Source organism: Gaeumannomyces tritici (genome assembly GCF_000145635.1).
Source record: "Gaeumannomyces tritici R3-111a-1 unplaced genomic scaffold supercont2.2, whole genome shotgun sequence".
Lineage (NCBI taxonomy): Eukaryota > Fungi > Ascomycota > Sordariomycetes > Magnaporthales > Magnaporthaceae > Gaeumannomyces > Gaeumannomyces tritici.
The window spans coordinates 5,902,883-5,925,866 of record NW_008804546.1 but is presented as its reverse complement, the minus strand read 5'-3'; the positions used below and the strand labels follow the sequence as shown (position 1 = coordinate 5,925,866).

The 22,984-nt window shown below is 57.9% G+C and overlaps 10 protein-coding genes and 1 non-coding gene across 11 annotated transcripts; 5 read left to right on the top strand and 6 right to left on the bottom strand.

The window, feature by feature from the left end:
- Window positions 1-505: 505 nt before the first annotated feature.
- GGTG_04561 (hypothetical protein) lies at window positions 506-772 on the bottom strand (the record flags this gene model as incomplete). Its single annotated transcript, XM_009222358.1, has 1 exon — window positions 506-772. The coding sequence occupies one exon, from the start codon at window positions 770-772 to the stop codon at window positions 506-508; it is 267 nt and encodes an 88-aa protein (XP_009220622.1).
- A 532-nt stretch (window positions 773-1,304) lies between these two features.
- Window positions 1,305-3,433, bottom strand: GGTG_04560 (hypothetical protein; the record flags this gene model as incomplete). Its single annotated transcript, XM_009222357.1, has 2 exons — window positions 1,305-2,748; window positions 3,260-3,433. 2 exons carry the CDS (start codon window positions 3,431-3,433, stop codon window positions 2,392-2,394), a joined length of 531 nt encoding a protein of 176 aa, XP_009220621.1. The 3' UTR covers window positions 1,305-2,391.
- GGTG_20076 lies at window positions 2,142-2,223 on the top strand. The gene has a single exon. It is a non-coding gene; the product is annotated as a tRNA-Gln (tRNA).
- Window positions 3,434-4,159: 726 nt separating the features above from the next.
- On the top strand, window positions 4,160-5,971 carry GGTG_04559 (N amino acid transport system protein; the record flags this gene model as incomplete). The annotated part of the gene is made up of 7 exons (XM_009222356.1): window positions 4,160-4,479; window positions 4,531-4,647; window positions 4,745-5,101; window positions 5,174-5,271; window positions 5,332-5,467; window positions 5,522-5,858; window positions 5,912-5,971. 7 exons carry the CDS (start codon window positions 4,160-4,162, stop codon window positions 5,969-5,971), a joined length of 1,425 nt encoding a protein of 474 aa, XP_009220620.1.
- Window positions 5,972-7,016: 1,045 nt separating this feature from the next.
- GGTG_04558 (hypothetical protein) lies at window positions 7,017-9,413 on the top strand (the record flags this gene model as incomplete). The annotated part of the gene is made up of 1 exon (XM_009222355.1): window positions 7,017-9,413. The coding sequence occupies one exon, from the start codon at window positions 7,017-7,019 to the stop codon at window positions 9,411-9,413; it is 2,397 nt and encodes a 798-aa protein (XP_009220619.1).
- Window positions 9,414-10,083: 670 nt separating this feature from the next.
- On the top strand, window positions 10,084-12,426 carry GGTG_04557 (hypothetical protein; the record flags this gene model as incomplete). The annotated part of the gene is made up of 1 exon (XM_009222354.1): window positions 10,084-12,426. The coding sequence occupies one exon, from the start codon at window positions 10,084-10,086 to the stop codon at window positions 12,418-12,420; it is 2,337 nt and encodes a 778-aa protein (XP_009220618.1). The 3' UTR covers window positions 12,421-12,426.
- A 393-nt stretch (window positions 12,427-12,819) lies between these two features.
- On the bottom strand, window positions 12,820-14,864 carry GGTG_04556 (hypothetical protein). Its single transcript, XM_009222353.1, has 5 exons — window positions 14,251-14,864; window positions 13,763-14,158; window positions 13,368-13,683; window positions 13,187-13,281; window positions 12,820-13,117 (listed from the first exon to the last, which is right to left on the bottom strand). Exons 1-5 carry the CDS (start codon window positions 14,420-14,422, stop codon window positions 12,969-12,971), a joined length of 1,128 nt encoding a protein of 375 aa, XP_009220617.1. The 5' UTR covers window positions 14,423-14,864; the 3' UTR covers window positions 12,820-12,968.
- Window positions 14,865-16,255: 1,391 nt separating this feature from the next.
- On the bottom strand, window positions 16,256-17,024 carry GGTG_04555 (hypothetical protein; the record flags this gene model as incomplete). The annotated part of the gene is made up of 3 exons (XM_009222352.1): window positions 16,256-16,352; window positions 16,421-16,511; window positions 16,907-17,024. 3 exons carry the CDS (start codon window positions 17,022-17,024, stop codon window positions 16,256-16,258), a joined length of 306 nt encoding a protein of 101 aa, XP_009220616.1.
- Window positions 17,025-17,180: 156 nt separating this feature from the next.
- GGTG_04554 (hypothetical protein) lies at window positions 17,181-17,921 on the top strand. Its single transcript, XM_009222351.1, has 2 exons — window positions 17,181-17,548; window positions 17,621-17,921. Exons 1-2 carry the CDS (start codon window positions 17,422-17,424, stop codon window positions 17,719-17,721), a joined length of 228 nt encoding a protein of 75 aa, XP_009220615.1. The 5' UTR covers window positions 17,181-17,421; the 3' UTR covers window positions 17,722-17,921.
- Window positions 17,922-18,111: 190 nt separating this feature from the next.
- GGTG_04553 (hypothetical protein) lies at window positions 18,112-20,127 on the bottom strand (the record flags this gene model as incomplete). The annotated part of the gene is made up of 2 exons (XM_009222350.1): window positions 18,112-18,275; window positions 18,609-20,127. The coding sequence occupies 2 exons, from the start codon at window positions 20,125-20,127 to the stop codon at window positions 18,112-18,114; spliced, it is 1,683 nt and encodes a 560-aa protein (XP_009220614.1).
- A 933-nt stretch (window positions 20,128-21,060) lies between these two features.
- GGTG_04552 (hypothetical protein) lies at window positions 21,061-22,152 on the bottom strand (the record flags this gene model as incomplete). Its single annotated transcript, XM_009222349.1, has 1 exon — window positions 21,061-22,152. Exon 1 carries the CDS (start codon window positions 22,129-22,131, stop codon window positions 21,061-21,063), a length of 1,071 nt encoding a protein of 356 aa, XP_009220613.1. The 5' UTR covers window positions 22,132-22,152.
- Window positions 22,153-22,984: the final 832 nt, after the last annotated feature.

Below are 22,984 nucleotides of genomic sequence, written 5' to 3'. Positions count from 1 at the left end.
TAGCTCTAGGTTCGTCAAAATACACCATCTTCGTATCGGGCTAGGGTGACTGATAGCGATTGGCTTGCGGAGGCGATTGCGTCTGGCATAGGGTGGTGTTATCCCCGACGATTCCGTGTGCCACGATCTGAGAACGTGTTCTTGGTGTGGGGATTGGAGGACACCGCCTTGGCGCCCGAACCTCCATTCCCCTTCCATCCGGCGCACGTGGGAACTGGCCGCATCACGACATATTCTACCCCCGCGAACCACATAAGCAAACCATCGCCAATGGACTTCTTTGGAATCTCGGCCAAGGCATGACAAGGCCTTGACGCTGGCCCGAGGGATACAAAGACCCGGCGACTGATCCGTGGGCTTGGGTTACCACAGAGTCGCTGGACGCGGTCATTTTGAGATCACCCCGGACCGGGCACTTTGGCTCCGATTCAGGGCGAAGGCAACTGATCGATTTGTTCAGAGCACTCACTACCTTGTGTGCATGTTGACTTCCGACAGGGGCACGTCACGCGGGGGACACGCCGGGGACAGGAGAACCGCCTAGTGGCCGGCGCATTGGGTTAAACCACATGATTGCTTGAGCTGGTGGGTCGCCAACTTGGGTGGCTTGACTGGCTGGGTTAAGACCCTCCATCTCAAAGGCCTTGGCATGGACGGGTCGAGGCAAGAATCCCAGTTCAGTCTTGATGTGTCCCCATGTTGGCTTCTTCTCGGGATTGCAGCCACTGCGGTAGTAGGCCTTTATAAACTCGGTGTAATCCGGGAAGAACATCAAGGTTCGAGTCGGTCATGTACTCGAAACCAGCGCGGCCCAGTATGACGAGTCTGGAGGTTCTCCATGCCCCGTCAATGGGCTTGTCCAGCAGGGCGAGTCGGAGTTGTGGGCTGACTTTGCCGAAGGGAGCCTAGGAAGTCCAGTGCCATAATTGTTAACGCCACCGCCGTACCAACTCGGACAACATAAGTCTACCATTCCTTGGCGTGGTTGCCAGACGTTGTGTCATTGTATCGAGGTTGTACGCCGGAGCGAAGGCCCGCTCGACCTCCGGTACCTGAAATTCTGTCACCATCCATCTCTAGGCCGAGTTGTATCAGGTCTCGTCCAGTCCCCAGGCAGTTCATGATGTTTCATGGTAAACCTGCCTTCGCACTCGCAATTCGCAGCCACGACACCCTCGTGGAGGTATAAGCCATTGCATTGCGTTTCTCCCTCGCAGCGACTCGGATTCCAAGTCGACAAACAATGTCCTAACGGCCATGCAATGTCACCGTTTCGCGTTTGTTTCCAGCTTTTCGCCTACTGGGGCGTAGCTTATATCCTTTACTGTCTCCTTTTTGTTTCCGTTTAGATTTCCTTGTCTATGTCATCTCCGATCTCATTTCTCGTCTCCTTCCTTATCTCCTCCCTATTCCTTTCCTATCTCTTTTCCACAAATATTTCCCCTTTTCTACTACCAGGACCCCATTTCCGGAATTTCACCATCGCGCATCAAATGGTTAGTGACTGCTGCTATAACCCACCTCCTCGCCAGCGCTGCTGCAGTAAATTGCACTTTGACCTGTGTTGTGTTGTGACTCGCGTGCGCCATCCACCCCCCGCCTCCGGCCCTGCTGTAGGGCCACGGCAAATCTCGAGAACACTCCGAGCACCGGCACCTAGTCTACAGGGCACGCCGATACGGCTGGAGATGAATCGTGGGAATCGCCTAGGTAAGCACTAGGAAACACGAGGGTGTTTTAAATTGGCGACTCCGAATAGGACCAGTGACTCGTTTCCCCGTTTCAAGAGGAAACTGACTGGACGCCGTTTTCTGGTGTTGATACCACTTTCTGTCAAGCCGCGTCGTGCACCTTCAACAGGAAAGTGGTGCATAGAACCATGAAGATGTCGCTTCGCACCTTGCCGTCTTTGCAAGACAACGCTAGGGGTTTAGACCTTCAACCGCTGATTCGATTGGCCGGGCCGCTCATCCTCGAATCTCGCGGCTGGACCCAGCCGCATCCATCAAGAAGGCTGCCGCCGTCCTGCACAGCCAAACCCAAAGGAGACTGCGGCGTCGGATGACCCACCAGACCGTGCAACAACACACATCATGCATCCAGCCTGCGGCCCGCCCCCAAGCAATCCTTACTTGCAAGTCGGTCGTATGGTGTAAAGGCTAGCACATGAGGTTCTGACTGCCAGGCCTCCTCAGGATCTGGGTTCGATTCCCAGTATGACCTGGTATCTATCATCTTGTGGCCCGTTGCCTTTTTGCTCCGTGCATGTTTCCGAATCGCAGTCGGGCCATGCTCGATGATGGGTCGCTCTGCTCCCTTGGCAAAAAGAGAGCTCGCCCTTATCTTTTCATATTCTACCCTTTTATTTTTTTCCCTGTGTATATCACTCGCTCACCTCACGCCATCAGCCGTTTGTCCACCCCTTTTCACAAAATTCGCGCATCTGCTGTCTGCCCCGCGGCGGCAAAACTCGCAGTTGCAATCTCTTGGCTCCACCTTGGACGGATATCTCGGGTGTCTACAGTATAGCTCACCGTCCAAGGTGCCTGGCGCTTCCCCATGCATGTCGCGGCTGCCATTAGGTAAAATAGGGGTAATGCCAGAGTTTGACAAGATTCCCGCCGCCGGACGAACTTTATCCAGATTCTTCGTGCCTTCGATGATGCTTCCCCATGGGGACCCCGAGGAACCGGAATGCAAATACGTAAAAGAATACATCTTTCTGGAGAACGAGAGCTGTCGGTGATGCTATTGCACAGGGTGTCGATGTTGGTCAAGGATAACTTTTGTGGACCCGCAATCATCCGACGTCACAACGGCAAGGGTGCCGAGCCGTTTAAGCCGTTCCTGACCGATGCCAAACACGGTTAGCAGATGGGTCATTACGTAACCTGGACAGGGCGAAATTTCTTGCCGAAACGGTCCACAGCTGACCATCTGCCGCCTCGTCCAAAGCTTATGTTATTCTTGGCCGCTGTATGCCGAGCAGGAGAAAAACGCCGGGGGCTCTGCGGACCGCTACGGCAGATCCGGCATGGCACCATCACGTCTGGAGGGCTGCAATCTAGCTAGGCATCCCGTAGGCGCACCCAACCCGCCACCTGGTGGTGATCTGGACTCGGGCGGGCTTGCGTAGGCCTGCCAACCAAGATGCGATTCGCCCCAGCGAGACCCGACACTGGCCTCGCCCGGCGCGCGTCCACAACTCGACCGCGCTCTCCTGCGGGACCTCTCCATTTTTCACTTTGTCTTGACACACCGAAATCACTTCCAGCCAAGCACGGGCGGGAGAAGGCGGAAAAATGAGGTAACAGCAACCCGGCATCGAGTCAAGGGCTCCAGCGGGCTCCCCACCAGGATCCCACCGTGGTGGCACGATCCGTCGCGTGTCTTGCCCGCGGCTGGCCGCTAGCCGCGCTTTTGATATCTGCATTGTGGCCAAGGCTCCCGAATCGAGGCTCGGTCACCTTTGCTTGGGCTGGCGCGTCTGCGGCCGGTGCCTGGTCCAGGCCCTAAGTCCCCCCCGAATGTCGGATGGCCCTGCCATGTTGGGCAGGCTGGGACCTCCGCGGGAGGCAGGGACACCCCGTCTGACGCACAGTCCGGGGGGAGCCAGCAAGGGAGGAGTCTCTGGTGCCTCTCTCCAGGTGGCCGGCGCGGCGGGCCAGTGGCAGCCTCCAAGGATGTGCTGACGAATGGTTGCGGTGCGGTGCCCTGACTGCAGGCCCTCCTCCCCCCGGCAATCTCTTCAACCGGCCTCCCCACGCGCCGCCGACTCGGTGGTACCCCGGGAATGTGGGTGCTGTCTTTCTTATCTTGTTCATGACATATTTCCTAGTTTGATGCCAATCTTTGCGTCGTCTACATAACGCCGGGACGCCCCCTTCCTCGCCGTCTGTCTCTCCTTCCTGATCCCCGCCCGCCCCTTCCCCAGTCTCCGTGACCACTGGCGTGTCTTGCCCGGCCCCGTTCCTTGACCACGTTCCCATTAGTCAAGTTTCCTCGCAAACCACGAACACACTCCACAGCCAAGACCATCGCCACAGGTATACGAAGGCACGTGGTCTCGATTCTGGGTGTCTCCGCCACTAGTTCTACCATAATATCACACCCGAGTCTCTTTCCGCTACTAGTCTTTCCTATCGGCATCACGTTCAACATGTCTGCCAAAGACGCTCACGAGAAGAGTAGCAGCGAGGAGCTGAGCAAGACCATGGAGCGCCAGACGTCCAATGGCGCCGTCCTCAGCGGCGAGGTCGGTCACATAGGCAGTGGTGAGATGGGCGACATCGAGAAGCACAAGACCGCCGCCGGAGCTGCCCACTTCAACCGCCTGGGCTGGAAGCGCCTCACTGTCGTCCTGATCGTGGAAGCCATCGCGCTCGGCAGCCTGAGTCTCCCGCGCGCCTTTGCCCAGCTCGGAATGCTGGCAGGCGTCATATTGACTGTTGGCTTGGGCCTCGTAGCTATCCAGTCGAGGTGAGTGTCTTCTGCTGCTTCTGTGTCAAACGCTCAGCTAACACCCAACAGTGACGTCGTCGGTCAGGTCAAGCTGAAGTACCCCCACGTTAGCCACTACGCCGATGCCGGCAGGCTTCTGTTCGGCCGCGTGGGATACGAAGTCGTGGGCGTGATGTTCATTCTGCAGTAAGATTTCCCACTTTGATGCCAGTGTTTATGGCTTGGCGTGCAACAACCCTTTTCCCACCCGATGGCAGCGCTGATATGATCTCCACGCCCGCAGACTCACCTTCCTCGTCGGCTCCCACGCGTTGACAGGCGCCATAGCTTTTGGCAATATCACTGGAGGGGGCGTGTGCACAGTCATCTGGGCTGTGGTGTCATCCATAATCTTGCTGGCACTCGCCGTCCCGCCTTCGTTTGCTGAAGTCGCGATTTTGGGCTATGTGGACTTTGCCTCGATTATATTGGCGATCCTCATCACCATCATCGCCACCGGCGTCCAGTCCTCCCAGTCGGTCGGCGGGCTGGCGGCCGTCGACTGGTCCATGTGGCCTCAGCCGGACCTGACCTTCGCCCAGGGCTTCAACGCGGTGACCAATATCGTTTTCGCCTACAGCTTTGCCGTTTGCCAGTTCTCGTAAGTTAGTTGCTATGCTTTTTTGTCCTGAAAATCTTTCATTTGCTGACTGGTTCCTTTCTATCAAAACAGCTTCATGGACGAGATGCACACGCCCGCGGACTACAAGAAGTCGATCTGGGCGCTCGGGCTCATCGAGATTGTCATCTATACCGTTACCGGAGCCACAGGCATGTTTCCCCTCCCAATCGAACTCGGGATCTTTTTGATAACAATTTGAACAATTACAGTATATGCATTTGTCGGGTCCTCCGTGAAGTCGCCGGCCCTGCTTTCCGCCGGCCCTCTCCTGTCCAAGATTGCCTTTGGTGTTGCCCTGCCGGTCATCTTCATCTCGGGTAGCATCAACACGACATGCTGCGCTCGGTGAGTTCGCCCAACAACCACCCGCCACCGAGATGTGCTAACAATTTGTCTCAGGTATATCCATGGCCGTTACTACAAGGACAGCGTGATACGGTTCATCAATACGAAGATGGGCTGGATCACGTGGCTCACGCTGATCACTATCATCACCATCGTTGCGTTTGTTATCGCCGAGGTGATCCCTTTCTTTTCCGACCTCCTCTCGCTGTCGAGCTCCCTGTTCATTTCGGGGTTCTCTTTCCATCTTCCCGCAATGATGTTTTTCAAGCTCATCATGGAGGGCAAGTGGTATGAGCGCAAGAACTGGGTTAATGTCGGAATGAATACCGTTACGCTTGTGATTGGTATCTCTGTGTTTGGTATTGGTACCTATGCGGCCATCCACGATATTGTAAGTCCCTCCTGTGTACTGCGAGTCTGCCGGATCTTGCTAACCCTGTCTAGGTTGAAAAATTCACCACTGGAAAGTTGGGAGGCGTGTTTTCGTGTTCCCCTCCTCTGTAAATGGGGTGGTGGGTGGCTGTGGTGCCGGCCAACGGCACGGAGACGTGTATGGATTAATGGTTGTATAGCGAGGCGCGTATTGTGTCGACTGGTCCGCTGTCGTGGTCGTATGTCAACCTAGACCCGCAAACGCGTTGTTCAGGAATGTTTATTCTGTCGATGTCTTCATGTTCCATCTTATCATGTATCTCTAACGTGATTCAACTTCATCCACACCCGCCGGAACTCGGCAGCGCGGGAATACCACGGATAGGAATTTCACCTGCACCGCCACACTTCGGTGTTTCGTTCGGCGGCCACACCTCGGCATGCTGCAGGCGCATAGCTGCCCGCGTGGGAACCAATGGGCTGGTCGAAAAAAGCACGCGGCGGGCCTTTGAGGCTTTAGTCGGTGCCACGGACCGTCAGGTCCGTTCCTGTTCGGGGTCCTGCCTTCTCTTGGGGACACAACGCGGGGCACATCGCGGCATTTGCTGGGGCTTTGTCAATCCTTCGATGCTAGCACCTAGCACCAAAAAGATCGCAGTACTACCTCAACATGAGAAAGGCTGCGAGACTGTGGGAGCGGGAATGGGAATAACAAAAGAACAACAAAAGGAATTCAACAGGAATAATAACAGGAGGAGAACCAGTAAAAAAGAAAAGGAGAACGGACAGCCCATGGCATCAACTATTCCAATCCCTGGGACCTGTAAGACTGCCTTTATTTTTGTGGTGGGTGTGGTGCCACTGGATTTCTGCAGGTTAAGCCTGCTTAGCGTCGTCTTGTCAGATCCCTCCCGCCTACCGGCCCCAAACCCCGGCTTGACATGGCACCCCCTGCTTGGTATCCTGACGTCGCCTGTCAGCGACCCCCGCACAGCTATTCATTCGTCTACAGTACAAAGCAGGTCTGTGGGCGCTGCGCGATCTCGAGCTCTGTCTGTATCCGTCCAGATGTTTATGTTACTGAGGCCAACAACCCGCGGTTAGATCTACCGTCGTGGCTTGATTTAGTCGAAGGAGATAAGTGAGAAACACCGCCGCCAACCATCCCGAGCTTGCCATGGCAGACATAGCCACCCCCCGCGATGGACGCTACGAGCTCCATAGCCCGACGGCGATGCCAGCCGCCGCCGGCTTCCTCTGGAACCAGCGGATGATGATCCAAGCCACCTGCCGCGGCTACGCCACCGCGCAGTTTATGCAGCCCGAGCCCGCAAAGTATTCATACGCCCCTAATGTCGAGGCCAAAACCTTCATGCAACCGGAGCAGAACTACTACGTCCACCACCCCGGCCGCTTCGCTTATGTGCGTGACGACGACTCGGGAGCCGTGTTTTCTGCCCCCTACGAGCCCGTCCGCGCCAACCTGGACAAGTTCGTCTTCTCCGTCGGCAAGAGCGATATCCGCTGGCGCGCCGAAGCGGGTGGCGTCCGTGTCGACATGGAGCTCATCCTGCCGACCCACGACGTCGCGGAGTTGTGGACTGTACGCGTCACAAACCTCTCCGGCAAGCCTCGGCGCCTCAGCATCTTCCCCCACTTCACCATCGGCTACATGTCGTGGATGAACCAGTCGGCCAGCTGGAGGCCAGAGCTCTGTGGCATCATCGGCAAGTGCGTCACTCCCTACCAGAAGGCCGCGGACTGGTTCAAGAACAAGCATATCAAGGACCGCACCTACTTTCTCTGCGAGAAGGAGCCCCTCGCCTGGGAGGCCCGGCATTCGGCCTTCGAGGGAGAGGGAGGCCTGCATGCGCCTTCGGCGCTGCGCACGCCGACGCTTTCCAACAGCGATGCCGACTACGAGACGCCGACCGCTGTAGTACAGTACCGCGAGGAGATGGCGCCGGACGCTCATGTCGAATACCGCTTCCTGTTTGGGCCGGCATATGACGACGCCGAAGTGCGGACGATGCGGGAGCGCTATCTCAACGCAGCCGCCTTCGATGCCGCCCGCCGCGACTATGCCGCCTACATCGACAAGGGCAATGGTTGTCTACAGATATCCACACCAGACCCCGCGCTGGACAACTTTGTCAACAACTGGCTCGCCCGCCAGGTCTACTACCACGGCGACGTCAACCGCCTGACCACGGACCCGCAGACGCGCAACTACCTGCAAGACAACATGGGCATGTCGTACATCAAGCCCGCCGTCGCACGCGCCGCCTTTCTCAAGGCCCTGTCCCAGCAGGAGAAGAGCGGCGCTATGCCGGACGGCATCCTGCTCACCGAGGGCGCCGAGCTCAAGTATATCAATCAGGTCCCGCACACGGATCACTGCGTCTGGCTGCCCGTGACCCTCGAGGCCTACCTGGCCGAGACGGCTGACTACACGCTACTAGAAGAGGCCGTCCCGGGCTCGGATGGACAGACCCTGACTGCTTTTGAGCGCTTCTCCCGCGCCATGGACTGGCTGCTTTCGGAACGCGCCCGGGACGCGCGCGGTCTTAGCTACATCGCCCAAGGCGACTGGTGCGACCCCATGAACATGGTCGGCTACAAGGGAGTCGGTGTCTCCGGCTGGCTGACGGTCGCGACAGCGTTCGCGCTCAATATCTGGGCCGACGTGTGCGAGCGGCGTGGGGAGGAGACGCTGGCGGCGAAGTACCGCGCCGGCGCCGGCGACGTTAACGCCGCCGCCAACAAGTACTTCTGGTCGACCGACGGCGGCTGGTTCGCGCGCGGCATCACCGACGACGGCGTCACCTTTGGCGTGCCGGCCGACGCGCAGGGCCGGCTGTGGCTCAACCCGCAGAGCTTCGCGATCCTGGGCGGCGCCGTCACGGACGCGGCCAAGATCGAGGGCATCCTGGCGCAGGTCGACGAGCAGCTCGCGACGCCCTACGGCGTGCAGATGTTCGCGCCGGCCTTTACGGCCATGCGCGAGGACGTCGGGCGCGTGACGCAGAAGGCGCCCGGCTCGGCCGAGAACGCGGCCGTATACAACCACGCGGCCATCTTCTACGCGCACGCGCTCTACTCGCTCGGCGGCGCCCAGGCGGCGCGCGCCTACGATGCGCTGCGCTGCATGGTGCCCGGCCCGGACCCGGACGACCTCGTCCGCCGCGGCCAGCTGCCCGTCTACATACCCAACTACTACCGCGGCGCCTGGCGCGAGTTCCCCCGCACCGCGGGCCGGTCGTCGCAGCTCTTCAACACGGGCACCATCAGCTGGGTCTACCGCTGCCTGGTCGAGGGGCTCTGCGGCCTGCGCGGCGACGCGGATGGCGGCCTCCGCGTCAGCCCGCAGATGCCGCCGGCGTGGGACGGCATGCGCGCCACGCGGCTGTTCCGCGGCGCCACGTTCGAGGTCAGGGTCGAGAGGTCTGCGGATGTCGACGGGACGAGGGTCAAGTACGAGGGGGGCTCGGAGTGGCTGCCCGAGTCTCGGATCCCGGGTGGGGAGATTGAAGCCGGGAAGGAGTATCGTCTGTATGTCGCTGTGCCAAAATAGGTAATTAGACCAGGAAAAGTCCTTGCTTTGCATGTCCTGCCCGGCCTTCCATGTGGTATTTGTTTTCCTTTGTGCCCGATGCTGCCTGCAACGGCGGATGGTCCTAGCCGGCTTGGTATATTTCTTTAAAGGGCTAGAAGAGTTCTCCCTCCCGCTAGAGATTGAAGTGGCCCTAGGCATGCATGTAGCATGGCATATTAAGCAGGCAATATTCCTACCCTACCCTGAGCATTAAAGCGCAATACCATTCACCGGGACGGCAGGGAAGCAGGTGGTAGTATGGAATAGTGATAATTACAAACCAAACAAGCTCCAGGGAAGAAGTTTTAACAAGTCCTGCTTATGATAATGGTCGATGAGGGTGCTTATCTGTTGCTAGTAAGAGCCGTTGCCTGTACGATGGTGCCTGACTTTTTGATAATGGTTCTGGCGAATCAGAGCCTCGAAAAGTCTGAACTCGCTCCTTCCTCAACCACGTCGACCGAACAATAGCGCTTTCCCAAACAGAATCTTTCCCAGCTTTGACATGCCGGAACCCCGTCGGACAACCGCAACCACCCAAGTCAACGCACCTTCCCATCGTTGCACAGGCACCATTGCTGCCACCAAAACGAGACACTGCTCACCACCCATGCTCCTGTAGCGCGACATACTGACCTGCATTGAAGCCATGGTTCGCCGCTACTCGTTAGAGCAGGAGGAATTTGTGCGGAGGCGTATCGAGGCAGGGCTCACGAATCCCGTCATCCGAGATGCCTTCAAGGCCAGGTTCCCGGAATCGCATGCCACCAGCCCTTTTGAGCTGAACCAGGTATCTTACCTTCGGAAGAAACACAAAGAGGCCTCTCTTGGATTCTGCAATCCTGGGTTTCGCGAGCAGGTTGCGAGGATCAACGAAAAGAGGGCGGCTCAAGGCCAGCCACTCCTAGGCGAATCGACCGACGTGGAGGAGAGCGAGGACGACGATAGTGAGGAAGGCGACGCAAACAAAGAGGAAGCCCCAAACACTGGCAATGGGGCTCGGTCGTCACGGGCACTGCGGAGCGCCACTGCCGGCAGTGCCATCGCTACTACTACTGCAGCAGCCTCTCAACCTCCTGCGCCTGCCCAAACACCGACTTCGCAGGTGACAACCCAAGCTCCAGTCCAAGCCCAGGCTCAAGCTCGGTTCGAGCCTCGCCCTGCTTCCAACTCCACGGCGGCCCCTGCTAGCTCTCTCCCTTCCCCGAACAATAGCTCAGTCCCGCAACAACCTGCTGGTCAGACCGCCACCTTCCGCCCATCAGCCCAGCACGCCCGGCCACCAAGCAATGCTACCGAGGTTCCAGGAGTGGCGGCTTTGTCAAGCGTCGACGGCGAAAAGACTTCAGCAACTGGCAAGCCCGACACGCGTCCCGCCCAGGAGCCCGAGCGAGCCATTACGAATATCCCTACACGCACCGACGGCATGGCTCGCATAGCCCCAGGCTCGAACGCGGGTCAGCATAAGCAGTCAAATGTGCCTGTGCTGGCCAATAGCAACAAATCCATGGACGCTTTTGAGCAGACCCATCAGGCTACCACCCAGCTTCCTCAGCTCACACTCGGCGATTTCCACCCTGGTATGCGCAATTCCTATCTATCCGACCAGCAGTCTCGGGGTACCATCAGCCCTGGCCAGCTCGCAAAGGGTGCTGGTGCTGTCAGTGCCAGTGCTCCAAGCCCTGCCTTGCAGGTAGCTGCGCACGCTCAGCTTGCGCCCAACGCCTACCAACATCCTGGCCCCACGGAGACATCTAGCCTGAGCCAGACAGATACGGATGGCGCGCTTGGTAAGAGGAAGGCAAACTCGCCCCCAGACCTTGCGGCCACGGACGAGAATGGTGAGAAGCGGCCGAAGCTCTCAGAGCAACAGCCTGATGCTCAATCTCACCCCGCAGACGCCGCGAAACCAGAAGATTTGGGGCGCACGTCGCTTGCTTCCGCGTTGGGGTCTGCAAACAAGCCGAGCAGCGCCCACACGAGTAACCAGAGTGCTGCCAACCAGCCGACACACACCGGACCCGTGAGCCTCGGCGGACCCACGTCGCGCGACCTCATCACTGCGGCTCCGCAGACGAAGGCTGGCGGTAATGAAGAGGTATCGCTGGGCGGGTCCGCCGCGGTCCAGAGGACCGCTTCTCCAGCACCGAGCTCTCAGTCGCATTTCCCGAGACCGATGGCGCCGGCCCACGTTGGCCCCTTGCTGCCCGCTGCTCCTATTCAGCCCACAGCCCCCGTGCCGCCCTCTCGCCGGTTCGGTGCCCTTCCAGGACCCCACGACGCGCATCTCCCCGTCCCGTCTGTCCGCGACTTCAAGCGGACGGCCAACCCGACCATTAACAGCAGCGGATTCCCTCGAATTAGAGAGGAGGGAGCTCACAAGGGCGATCAGTTCACGGAGGACTCACTAATGCGCAGCAATGACCGACCTTATCAAGTCCCAGACAACGATGGCAAGGCTGAGGCGGCGAGAAAAGAGGCCGAAATTTACCTGGATATGATCGAGGGACAAGAACTCATAGAGGCAGCGATACAGGCCGGCAAGGACGCCCAGAATAGGATCGTCTCGAGCAAGGACCTTGACCATCCGTTTAACCGCACTCGTGAGTCAAACACCCTCGCCCCGGGTTGGGTCGTTCCCGTCGCCAGGGCCCAGCTGGCAACAATGAGACTGAACAAGGCATTACACTCCACCGCAGAGTCCCCAGCGATCCGGGTGACGCCGACGGCCGACGGCCCCATCATGGAAGAGGCGCCGCGACCTTCGGAGCAAGATGCCGAGGTGTATTACGTCACGACGCCCCTACCCGAAGTAGACGTGAGCCCGTGTCCGGCCGGGGCCGACTGCCCGGTCCCGGCGTCCGTCTTCCACTTCCACTGCCACATCAACAAGACGGTGATCTTCAACAGCACCGACGACTTCAAGAGGGCGGCCACGGGATACGTGAGGGCGCAGGAGGACCGAGAGATGTATGATGCGGATTGATGCGGGAGACGAGGCGGTGAAGACGACACGCGAACACGATTTGCAGTTATAGAAAAGCGAGGAAGCTTGGGTTTTGGGATCCCGGGATTTGGCGTTCCGGTTGGCGGGCGGGAAAAAAATGCGGACGACTGAGGGCCTTTCTCAGGCGAGCGTGTCAAGTTTTAGCTTACAGCCTCACAATAGGTGTAGCAAGTGTAGATCAATCCCGGATCTCGGGGTCCGATACTGTGGTCCTCCTTTGGCGATGTCCAAAGTAAGGCGCTGGACCCCGTAATCTGAAAGGAAACGACGCGCATTCCAGCGCTTTCCACACTTTGGGCTCCCTCTACCTTCCCATCCCGGTCTGATAGGCCTGGGGCGTTCTTCAAAAGTCAAGCCATCAAAGGGCGCGGCGGCCAGTCCGAGAAAGCATGTCGTCATAACTATCTACCATGAACAAGTATATACAGACTATGGCTGCTTATGTACGCATGCAGCAGAAGTCTCCATCACCGCCCGGGTCTGTTCCCCCAACAGCGTGCTGTGTGTGTATGTGTCCCAACGCCGCCTCACAGGTACGACGCCTCGACGAGGTAGCCGATGGTGAGCTTGACATGGCGGAGGACGGCGTCCCACTGGATGGTCGAGTACGTGTCCTGGGCCGTGTGGATGAAGGGCGACGTCTTCTCGAAGACGTCCTCGGTGACGAAGGCGGCGGCTGTTGACAAAGATCAGTACAAAAAGCTCTACGCAACAAAAGATGAGCCCCGAGAGGCGGGCAACTTACGGAAGCCGTTGGACCGGGCCGAGGCGTGGTCGCTGCAGCCGTAGCCACATTGGCTCGTCGTGGCAACCGAGCCGGTATAGGTGTTGGCAATGAGCCTGTTGTTTTTCTGGTCAGCGATAGCCCGACGGCTCAGATGGCTCGGCAGAAAGAAAATAGAAAAGGTGGCGGGGGAGAAGCTTACCTGACGTAGGCAGTCAGGCTGGTGTCGACGAAGTCAGTGTAGACGCTGACGGCGCCCGAGGGGGAGTAGCCGGCCATGTCCTGGTTGAGGTACGCGAGCACCTTGGCGCCCTGGGACCTGTAACTGGCAAAGACGTCCCTGCTGCCCAGGAGCCCGGCCTCCTCGCCGGCGTACCAGTGGAACTCGAGCGTCTGCTTGGGCTTGAAGCCGGCGGCCGTCAGGACGCGGAGCGCCTCGAGGAGCACGACGCTGCCCGAGCCGTTGTCGTCGGCGGCCTCCCGGCGAGTGCTGCCAGTGCCAACACCGTCGTAGTGGGCTTTCTCGGGCGGTTAGTTTTATATTCGCATGGATTTTTTGGAGCCAGGGTGGAGCCAGGGCTGTGTGATTCCACATACCTCCGACGATCACGGAGCCGGCCGACGCCGAGCCGGGGATCTTGACGATCAGGGACGGCTGGCGGAAGCTGTGCGCGAACTGCGTCACGGTGATTGCCGGGTTCGAGGCCGCGAGGGACTTGGCCGTGTTAAACAGCCACGTGGCGGATGTCACTCCGGTGGCGGACTGGTAGTGGCGGTTGGTGAAGCCGGTGATGGAGCGCAGGTTGCTCTGCGGCCCGGCGACCGAGGCGGTCCCGATCAGCCTGTTGGCCTCGGTCTGGTGCGATAGCGAGGTGGGGTACGTCTGCGCCTGCCTCGCGGCGAGCTTGGAGACGTCGGCGTCGGCGGGCAGGGACAGGATCTCGAGCTCGCTCTCCGAGACGTCGGTGACGTCGATGAACTTGACGTTCTTCTCTGCAGTCGTGGGGACAACATGTCAGTGGTCGAGTTGGTCAAAACGACCGAGCCGCCGCCGCCGCCGCCGCCGGGGGGGAGCTGCTGCCTACCCTGAAGCTCCTCCAGCTCCTTCTCCGTCACCCACTGGCTCGTCTCCGGGGCGGTCTTGATCAGCCGGAGGCTGTCGCCCTCGACCAGGGCGGGCCTGGGCGTCGGCGGGTCGACCGGGGCCGCGGCGGCCAGGGCGGCCAGGAGGCCGAGGACGGACAGGTGCAGATGCATGTTTGACTTGTCGGGGCGGGTCGAATCCAAGTGAATGGGGAGCGTAGAGCTTGCCTATGACTTGCCGAGGAGGAGAGAACGAGGGCGGGGTGGGCTGCCTACACCTGGAGCCCGACCGTAGGGCAAAAGGCGGGATGCCCTGTTGTTTTATACACAGTATCATGGGCCGGCCCCTTGAGCGGACAATTTTTTTTCCTCGGCCCCAGGGCAGCGATTGCGCGATGCGACTGGCCTGGATCCAAAAGGGCAGGCAGGCCTCAGAGCCCCGCCAGAAAGCGTGCCTGGGCCGGCCCTGATGGCGATGAGTCGCTGTACTCCAGAGTCGAGCGTCGATGCAGCTTCCTAATATGTTGGCGTCTCCGCGCTGATTGACGCGCTGGCCGCCCCTTTCTGGAAGGTGTGAGGCACTTGGCGTGTTAAGCTCCAATGTGCAGCTTCTCAAAGCGGTTAGACGCGGGAGCTCCCTCTCCACTCCAGCGCCGGCATTGTTCATGCGGGTTAATCGCTCCTTCCCCCACGACGCATCCAAGTCCCGGTCTCTGACCGCGGAGCGATTGCTTGTGTGGTTTTGCTTACCGCTGAGCTCGTGCTGTTGCCGTGGATGTGGGCGGGGGACGCAATTGTGGGCACCAGACGCTCACAATCTCGACGTAGACACAGGGAGACTAGGAGCCAGCTCAATATTGATGCCTGCAACCAGATCACACCGCCACAGCCCCACGAACACATTGTTGCCGTGCAAATGGATGCGCGTGATAAACACCCGGTCCAGCGACCACGCTTCCCCAGATCCCAACAATACGCGACCGGCAGTGAGGGCGGGATCTCTCCCGGGGCCGTCCGGGCTATGCGTGGCTTCTACCTAACGCAGACGCGCCGACCCGCCGATACCTTGGCCATGTGTTGATTATTAGTGAGCGAGGCCAACTGCCGTCCCTATCCCAGCCGACAAACATGTCGAAACCTTCGAGCGCGTCGAGTTGTGAGGCAGACCTAACCGATCGCCGTATGTGCTAGGGGGTCAAATCATTAATTTAATTCGGCTGAACTCGATGCCTGAGCCAGCTTCGGGATGGGGGAGCACAAGAAATCGTATCCTTTATCTGCGTCTTGCTCGGGACAGTCAGGAACAGCGACTCTTACGACAACCAGGCAGGCCCTTGCATTTCACATGTGTCAATAAACAGCGCTCTTTTCTTTGCCCATCGAGGGCTGAACGTTTCGCAGGGCACACTTGGCCACCATACGTCAGAAGGGTCTTTCTGCATCTTCGTAGCTCGAGCACACCGGCTTCAGGGTGGCTGCCACGTGCATCGCGATCTACCTGCCAACGCCTGGATGCAAGACGAACGGCCTGAGCCTTCGAATCCTTGGTTCGGCGCGTAAGCGGAGAGTCACATTTTCCAAAATCTACAGCTGGCCGTGATTGGCAGTTTAAAAGTAAAAGAGCTGGCCCATATGTGGCTCCTGCGCTAAGGAAGTGATGTAAAAAGGGGGACAGGAAAGAAGAAGGAGGAGGAAGAAAAAGTAAGAAAGGAGAAGCAAAAGTAACGAAAAAAATAAAGAAAAACAAGGTAAAAAGGGGGAGGAAAAAAATAATGAATGAAAAGGGACAGGGCTGTCATTGCGTCGGGCGATTAAGTTTGGATCCGCGGAAAATCCTTTGGACCATGCCATGCCATGCGTTCGGCTTGGGCCGCGAGAACCAAAGATCCATTCACAATTGTAGCGGCTCAGCGGCCTGCGCCGAGAAAGGCGAATGGGACGCATGTCACCCGCCTAAACTTACTGCACGAAGCCCTGAAGCCGTTCCCCGCATTGGTTACCAGCCCGTTACACTACGGTTAGCAAGGATTCACCAGCAAGTTGGACCCAGTCGAGCGCATGACTTGTGGTGGTTCCATTGTAGCCGTCGAAAGTGTCGTCAACGCTAGCCGAGAAGATGTTGTGCGGCTATGCGGTAAAGAAGATGGACGCACACATACATTTGATTCTTACCATCCATCCGTCTTTTCGTCGCAGTCTCTGGCGGTTGCCCCCTTCTGCTTCAACCTCTGCGGGTCGTCACTGCGGTTGGTTTCCTGAGCGACTTGTTGTGGGGCACACCGGCAATCTCGACTCCGTGCTGGTGGGCGGCAGGCCAATGCCGATGCTGGTGAGAGGCGCAACGCTGACAAGGCCGGACAACAGCAGGTGCCGTGGCAGCCGCAGCAGAGCGTGCCGTAGAGGATGATTAGAATCGTCCGTTTCGGTGGGGGATTTGGCGTGCCCGCTCCCTTTTTGGCTCAATGGCGTTTGGTCGACTTCCCTCGCCGTTGATTCAGCGCCCAGCCTTCAGCCTAAGCCTCCAGCTCAGCCATTCATAGCCGCCAACCAATTGCATCCCGGCGGGCACAGTGAAAATGCACCTCACGAGGCTGAGGGAAGGGGGGCTTGAGATGATGCACCCGCATCACCACTCCAGCCGTCTCACCTGGTACATACCTGGCACGCCTGGCGCGACGACACCAGTGAAAGTGTGGGTCAGATCATTGTCCGACGTTGTGACAACGCCCTTCTCCTTTCCGGGATTGACATCACCACGCCGATTGGAACCCTGCATCTTTGGCTGTTGGTGCCGGCCGAGCTAAGCGGAAACAAGCCAGCGCCAAGGATTAATGGCCTGCTGTTCCGGTCCGCACGGATGTCGGTGTCTGGGGCGGGGTGGGAACGTGGCTCCGTGGTTCGTGCGTGCATCGAGATGGAGCCCTTGTCAGGACTGGGGGGAGTTTTGAAACGGGCATGCTTGAAATCAGGAGGGCTACGCCGGGCTAGAAGATAAAGCGTTTGCTGCCACCAGAAAAAAAAGGAATTCTGCGATTCTCATTCATTCATTCCATTCCATCGACTGCGTCGATAAGCTCCGGTAGCTACTTCAATTCTTGTTGCTCTGATCTTTGTTCGCAGGCCGAAATTACCTCCACCACGGCTCCAGCTCGCCATTTTTAAGCTCGCCCAAGATGAAGTTCGCCGTCTCCGTCGTCGTCGCCACTCTGCTGTCCCTCGGCATGGCAGCTCCAGCCCCCAAGCAGCGCGTGACCAGGGAAACCATCGCCTCAGACCGCCAAGCTCTCCTAGATATCAATGGTATGGAGCGTTGCCTGCACCCCCTCACGCATTTCTGCTCCGGTCTAACATTTCCAACTCGGCTGTTGGTAGGAAAACCCGTCGACCCTAGCCTCGAGGGCGACCGTATCCTGGACAACAGCCAAGGCTCCTGCATCGTCGTGGAAGGACGGGCGCGTTGCGAGTTGGTGTAATGTCTTGGATGGTTGGTTTAATTTTGGCTTGGATCGGTTTGGGCGGCATGGCTGGACCTGGTGTGCTCGCGTCATTATGCGAAGCACTCGGGCATGTTCAGGCTACCTCCTAGATACCACCTGGTACCTAGGTTTATATCACCACCAACAAGAACCGAAAATCATTCCTCAGTATATCTTCAGGACCGCCTCGTCCAAACAGTGACGACATTTCAACTCCGCCTTTTCCGCTCCGCTGTTGCGAGCTCCGGGAGGACTAATATGCCACGGGGATAACTCCGAGTCCAAGGCACCACGCCGCAGAATCTTTTGGATAGACAGATTCCGTGTCCGGCTCCACGTTTTAGATGCGACGCAATACCTCTCTCCTTGCCTGGGGCTATGATGGATTCAGATGATGCAAACACCAAAACCTATCCTTTTTTGCCTTGGCAGTGGGCAAGCGCTTGTGGTCTTGGTTGTTTGTGGCCCGTCACCCCCCGCGTCCAAAATCACTCCGTTGACAGACTCCTCTTTCTTCTCCAGGTCGCCGTCTTGCGGCCATAACCCGCTTGCTGGACCGTCGATATAAAAATATTCTTTAAGTGCTTATTTCCCCTTTCCACGAAGCGAACGATTTATGCCTATAGCTATTTGATTCAATGATGCAAACCGAGCCATGCACCCCTATACCCTATCTGATCTTGGACAAAAGCGTGCGCATCACTGCCTATTGGCCATGTCTAGAAACGATGCGTTGTGCGTGTCTAGCCACGCCTGGTCGTCTTTGTTTGGGAGAAGCCCGTCGCCGCACATGTGGGAGCCGGTGCTGGGTCCACCACCAAAGGGCCTCCCAGGACAACCCTCCCCGGTCACCCGGGGCACAGTTCTGTCGCGAAGATACATACCATCTCGGATGGTAGCCAGCGCCTTGGCCATATTGCCGATGGGGTTCCCAAACACATCATAGCGCGCCTCGGACCCCCCGCTGTCGTACCGCACCCAAACCTCGTGCAGTAGCCCCTTGACCTCGTTCTGTCCCTGCTGTTCGTTGGCTAGCCCCTCTTCGTTGGCTAGCCCCTCGTCGTCGGCTGGAGGCTCCTCTTCCTCCGCTGTCTCCTCTTGGGAGACTGGTCTCTCGGCCGGCGATGTGACGAACTCAAAGGTTCCGCCGTACTCATCCACTACTACCGTGTTATGCTGGTCCTCCAACTCGTGCTGCTCGCCCGGGACGCAAAAGTCCAGCACCCGCCCCTCGCCGACCCGAGACCTCAGGGTCTCGAGCACGGGACAATAGTAGGCTAAGCTGGGCCCGGAGCCGCATAATTCCATGGTGAAGTTTCTGAGGCTTGGGCAGCAGCGCCTCTCCACGGTCCTCAGCACGGCTTTCCAATCCTCGAGCCCTTTGTCTAGGAAGACGCGGGACAGGTACAGGTAGTCTAGCCTGCCGCCGCGCCCTAGGCGGCCGAGCAGGGTGGCCAGATCGTCGCCAGAGAGCACTCCCTCGTCCTGGCCCGCGCGGACGTGCCGGCCCGGCAGCGAGCCGGTGAGCACGAACTTCCTGAGCCGCGGGAGCGGCGTCGTCAGGGAAAGCCTCCGGATGAACCGCCGTGCCTGGGGGTCAAACTTGGCGAGATACAGGCACTCCAGGTTGATTGAGCCTGATATCAGCGCTATGAGGGCGTCGAACTCATCGTCTATGAGGAATGGGTTCCCGGATGAGCCTGCCATGGTCATCGGGCAGATATGTAAGATGCGGAGGCTCTCGAGCAGGCCTTGACTGAGACGGCTCCGGGCAAAGGTCCTGTCTCTCGAGGCTGACCAACTCCCCACCCTTGGAAGAAACCTGTCCCCATGTGTAATGTACCTCAGCTCTCTGACGGGCATCCCCTGCTTCGTCATGGCGCAAATGAGGACGTATAGCGATATGAAGGGATGGGGGTATTCTTGTAACCAGTCCTCCGTCACGGCCCTGCCACTCTCCTCGACGTCCGAAATCTTACACGACCCGGCGTTGGGGAATCGAGAAAGACAGTCTCGGAGGTCCACGGCCAGCCGCTGCTCCCTCGAGAAGTTGTCGCGCCACTTTGAATACCTGAACTCCTTCTCCCTTAGCCTCCTGTTATGGCATTGCGCCTCTGCGCTGAACCCGTGCCGGAATGGCTGGATGTTGATCACGCGGACGTAGTCGCGCAGGCCGTCTTGCGCCGCCAACCACCGGAGCCTCACCATATCCGACGTAAACGGATTTACGCTGATGTTCTCAAAGAATCTCGTGCCGAGGCCTCTGAAGGCGGCCCGGCTGATTTCCCGGCTGACTTTGCGGAGGACAAGGATGTCGGCATCTTCCACGAAGGTGAATATTTCTTCCTTGAGCTCTGTGGGAAGCCGCAGCAGCCCAAACGGCAGTACTGCAGCGGAGGCCATGATGACTGGGGCGTAGGAGTCTTTGGGGGCGAGAAGGTCAAGAAAGGAGGTGCTCTTGATTCCGAATCTCTTGATCCCAAGTGAAGCAGAGAGCATCTCGAGTACGAGGGGCTTTGAGCATGTTATACAGAAATCTTTGACTGACTGAGTGGTATATACAAAGAAGCTGTCGAATCTTTGTCGAGCTATACTCACACAATGGCAATCCGGCGTACGGTGGCGTACAATGGGTAATTGTGACTAGTGTATCCATTGTGAACACATATTCTCGGCCAACTGGTCAGTCGTTACGGACTCCACCCATGGTTGAAGGTATCTATCCAGTATTCGGAGCCTACAGCACCGCCCCAAGCCAGTTACCCTCGGCACCCACAAGCACTGCCTCGTTTGAGAAGGATAGGGCTCGGCACTGAAATGGCGGGGAAGTACGTAACGTGATGTCCGTGTTGGACTCGATGGTAGGCATTTGACGACGAGGCAGATGCTTCTGTACGCCGCGAAACTCCACTGCACTTTGCCGCCATGCGCGCCTTTATCCTCGTTACCCCTTTCCTTGCTCGTTGTCGGTCGTAAACGCCGAACGGAAGCTTACCCGCCAACCTCAGCTCCCGTAAACGGACGCGCCGACGCGGGTATTTTTTTATCGTTTTCGGCTTTTAAAATTTCGATTCCGTTTATTAATTTAACGTTATTTCCCTAAAATTTACTTTAAAATACATTTAACAAAACGTTTTTTTAAAAAAGTTAATTATTTAAATAAAATATTTTAATAAATTAATTAATTAAAAATATATTTTTTTAAATTTGCAATTAAAATAATTGCAAAATGCTTTTTTTATTAGCTTGCAATTAATACATTAGCAAATCCATTTCGTCCCAAAATTAACTTTCGTAACGCTTTTAGTTCGGCAGGACCTTAGCTTGCAAATAAAACTAACCCGTGGGAGGGCACCGAGCCCCTTTTTGCCGGAGAGGATTACACAATCGCGTGTCGGGCCATCTGGCCGTCGCGTAGACCCCACCCGCGCCGGCGCGCTTCAGGACCTTGATGAGATCGCTGGTGGAGACCCGCTTGTCCTCAGGGTCGTGATAAACGCCCCCCGTAAGGACAAAATGCCGGAGGCGGGACGGGAATGTGCTCATGTTGGCGAGCTCGCGCACGAGCCGGCCGGTGCGCTCGTGGAAGCCCCCAAGGACGAGGCTCTCTAGGTTCTCGGCCGCCGAAACGATGAGCATGAAGGCCTTAAAGTACGAGTCCTCGCTGTGGCTGCCATCTTCCCACGAGCTGAGCGGATGCCGGAAAAACGGGGACAGGTGTAGGGTTCGCAGGTTGGTCGCCAGGTTCTGCCTGAACGCGCCCGACCTGACGAGCTCGATCGGGAGGTGCTGCGGCCGCACGCACCCGTCCTCTGGGATGCCGCTCATGATGACCCGCAGCGACCGTATGCGGACGGGCTGGGCCGGGGCCGCGGCGGCGCGGATGAGGAGGGCCAGGCAGTCCGTCGGCGGAGCAAGCCGAGGGATCTCGTCGTCCTCGACCACACGACCCCATTCGTCGATGTCCCGGATGCTGAACGAGACGCAGTTGGGAAGCCGAGAGAGGCAGTGCAGGAAGTCCTGCGCAGTCGGCGAGGTGTGATCGACCTCGAACCCGTTCGCAACCTTGGCCCACCCTGGGATCACCTTCTTCCTAAGTCGCTTTGGCAAGGGGTCGTCCGGGTGACGGAATGGCTGGATCTCTAGTGCTCCGACGTGGTGACGGAAGTGCTCGTGGTCTGCCACGCGGTGTAGCCGGTAGAGATCGTCCGTGAATGGGTTCACCGTTAAACTCCACAAAAAGGTCTTTGCAAAGAACCCCTCGGAGATGGTCGAGATCTGGCGGTTGACGAGCCGGACGCTAAGTATGCTGGGGGCGTCGTACTCCAACCAGCTGAGAATATGTAGCTGCAGCTCAGGAGCCAAGCTTAGCAGCCGGAAAGGTGGCGAGGCTGCTTCGTGCGACATGATGAAGCACACGCTGGCGATGATGTGACTTGACGCAAAGAGATGCAGGAAACCAGAGGAGGACTGCTTTTATACTCCATTTTTCCTACTCCCACAGCCAGTCGATGGGGGCAGGGGGTCGTTCGTTTTTTTGCAGGCGAGTGGTGGTAAATAGGCTGGAAGGCAATGATCCCAGTTGCTTTCTTGATTTCATTGAGTTTTCCCTTGTTGCTTCTGCATGAGCCTCACGGCCTGGTCATCTGATCACGTTGTGTGAATGTATTTCCACTTCAATTCCCTCTGCCGACGTGCCTCCTTCATCGTCTCCCTGTCCCTCCAGCGAAGAGCTTTCGACGCTGACTTGTGTCGCCCCATGGTTCTAGTGCCTCTAGAAACCCTGAGCCATCGCGAATGTCTCTTTTGCCTTGTTTGCTCCCTTGACCCACAGATCTCAGCAGGGTCTTTTTATGACGAGTCCCGCCATTCCTCCCCGACGCCCGTGACCAGTAGATCTTGGGTCTATCGTTCGGGGAGGCGGCGAAGCGGAACACTTGGCGTCATACTATCCGGCTCCGGTTGAAGCGAGTAGGTGATATGCAACCAGCACCCGAAGAGCGTGCCGAATGTCATGATAGAACAGAAGATGTAGAAGGCTTTCAGCATATCTCGCTGCCCTTGCTCGAGAGAGGCCCACTCCTTGGTGATATCCATGACTTAAAGGTCGGTTGGGTGTCAGCTGAGATTCATGAATGGATGGCCCTTGAGCTTTGCCTACCGTGACTGGAATCTGGAAGCGAATAATTTTGCGGAGGGCCTTTTATGGGCTAGGGTCGGTGTCGGTCACCTCCCGAAGCGGTGAATGGGGCGACACGTC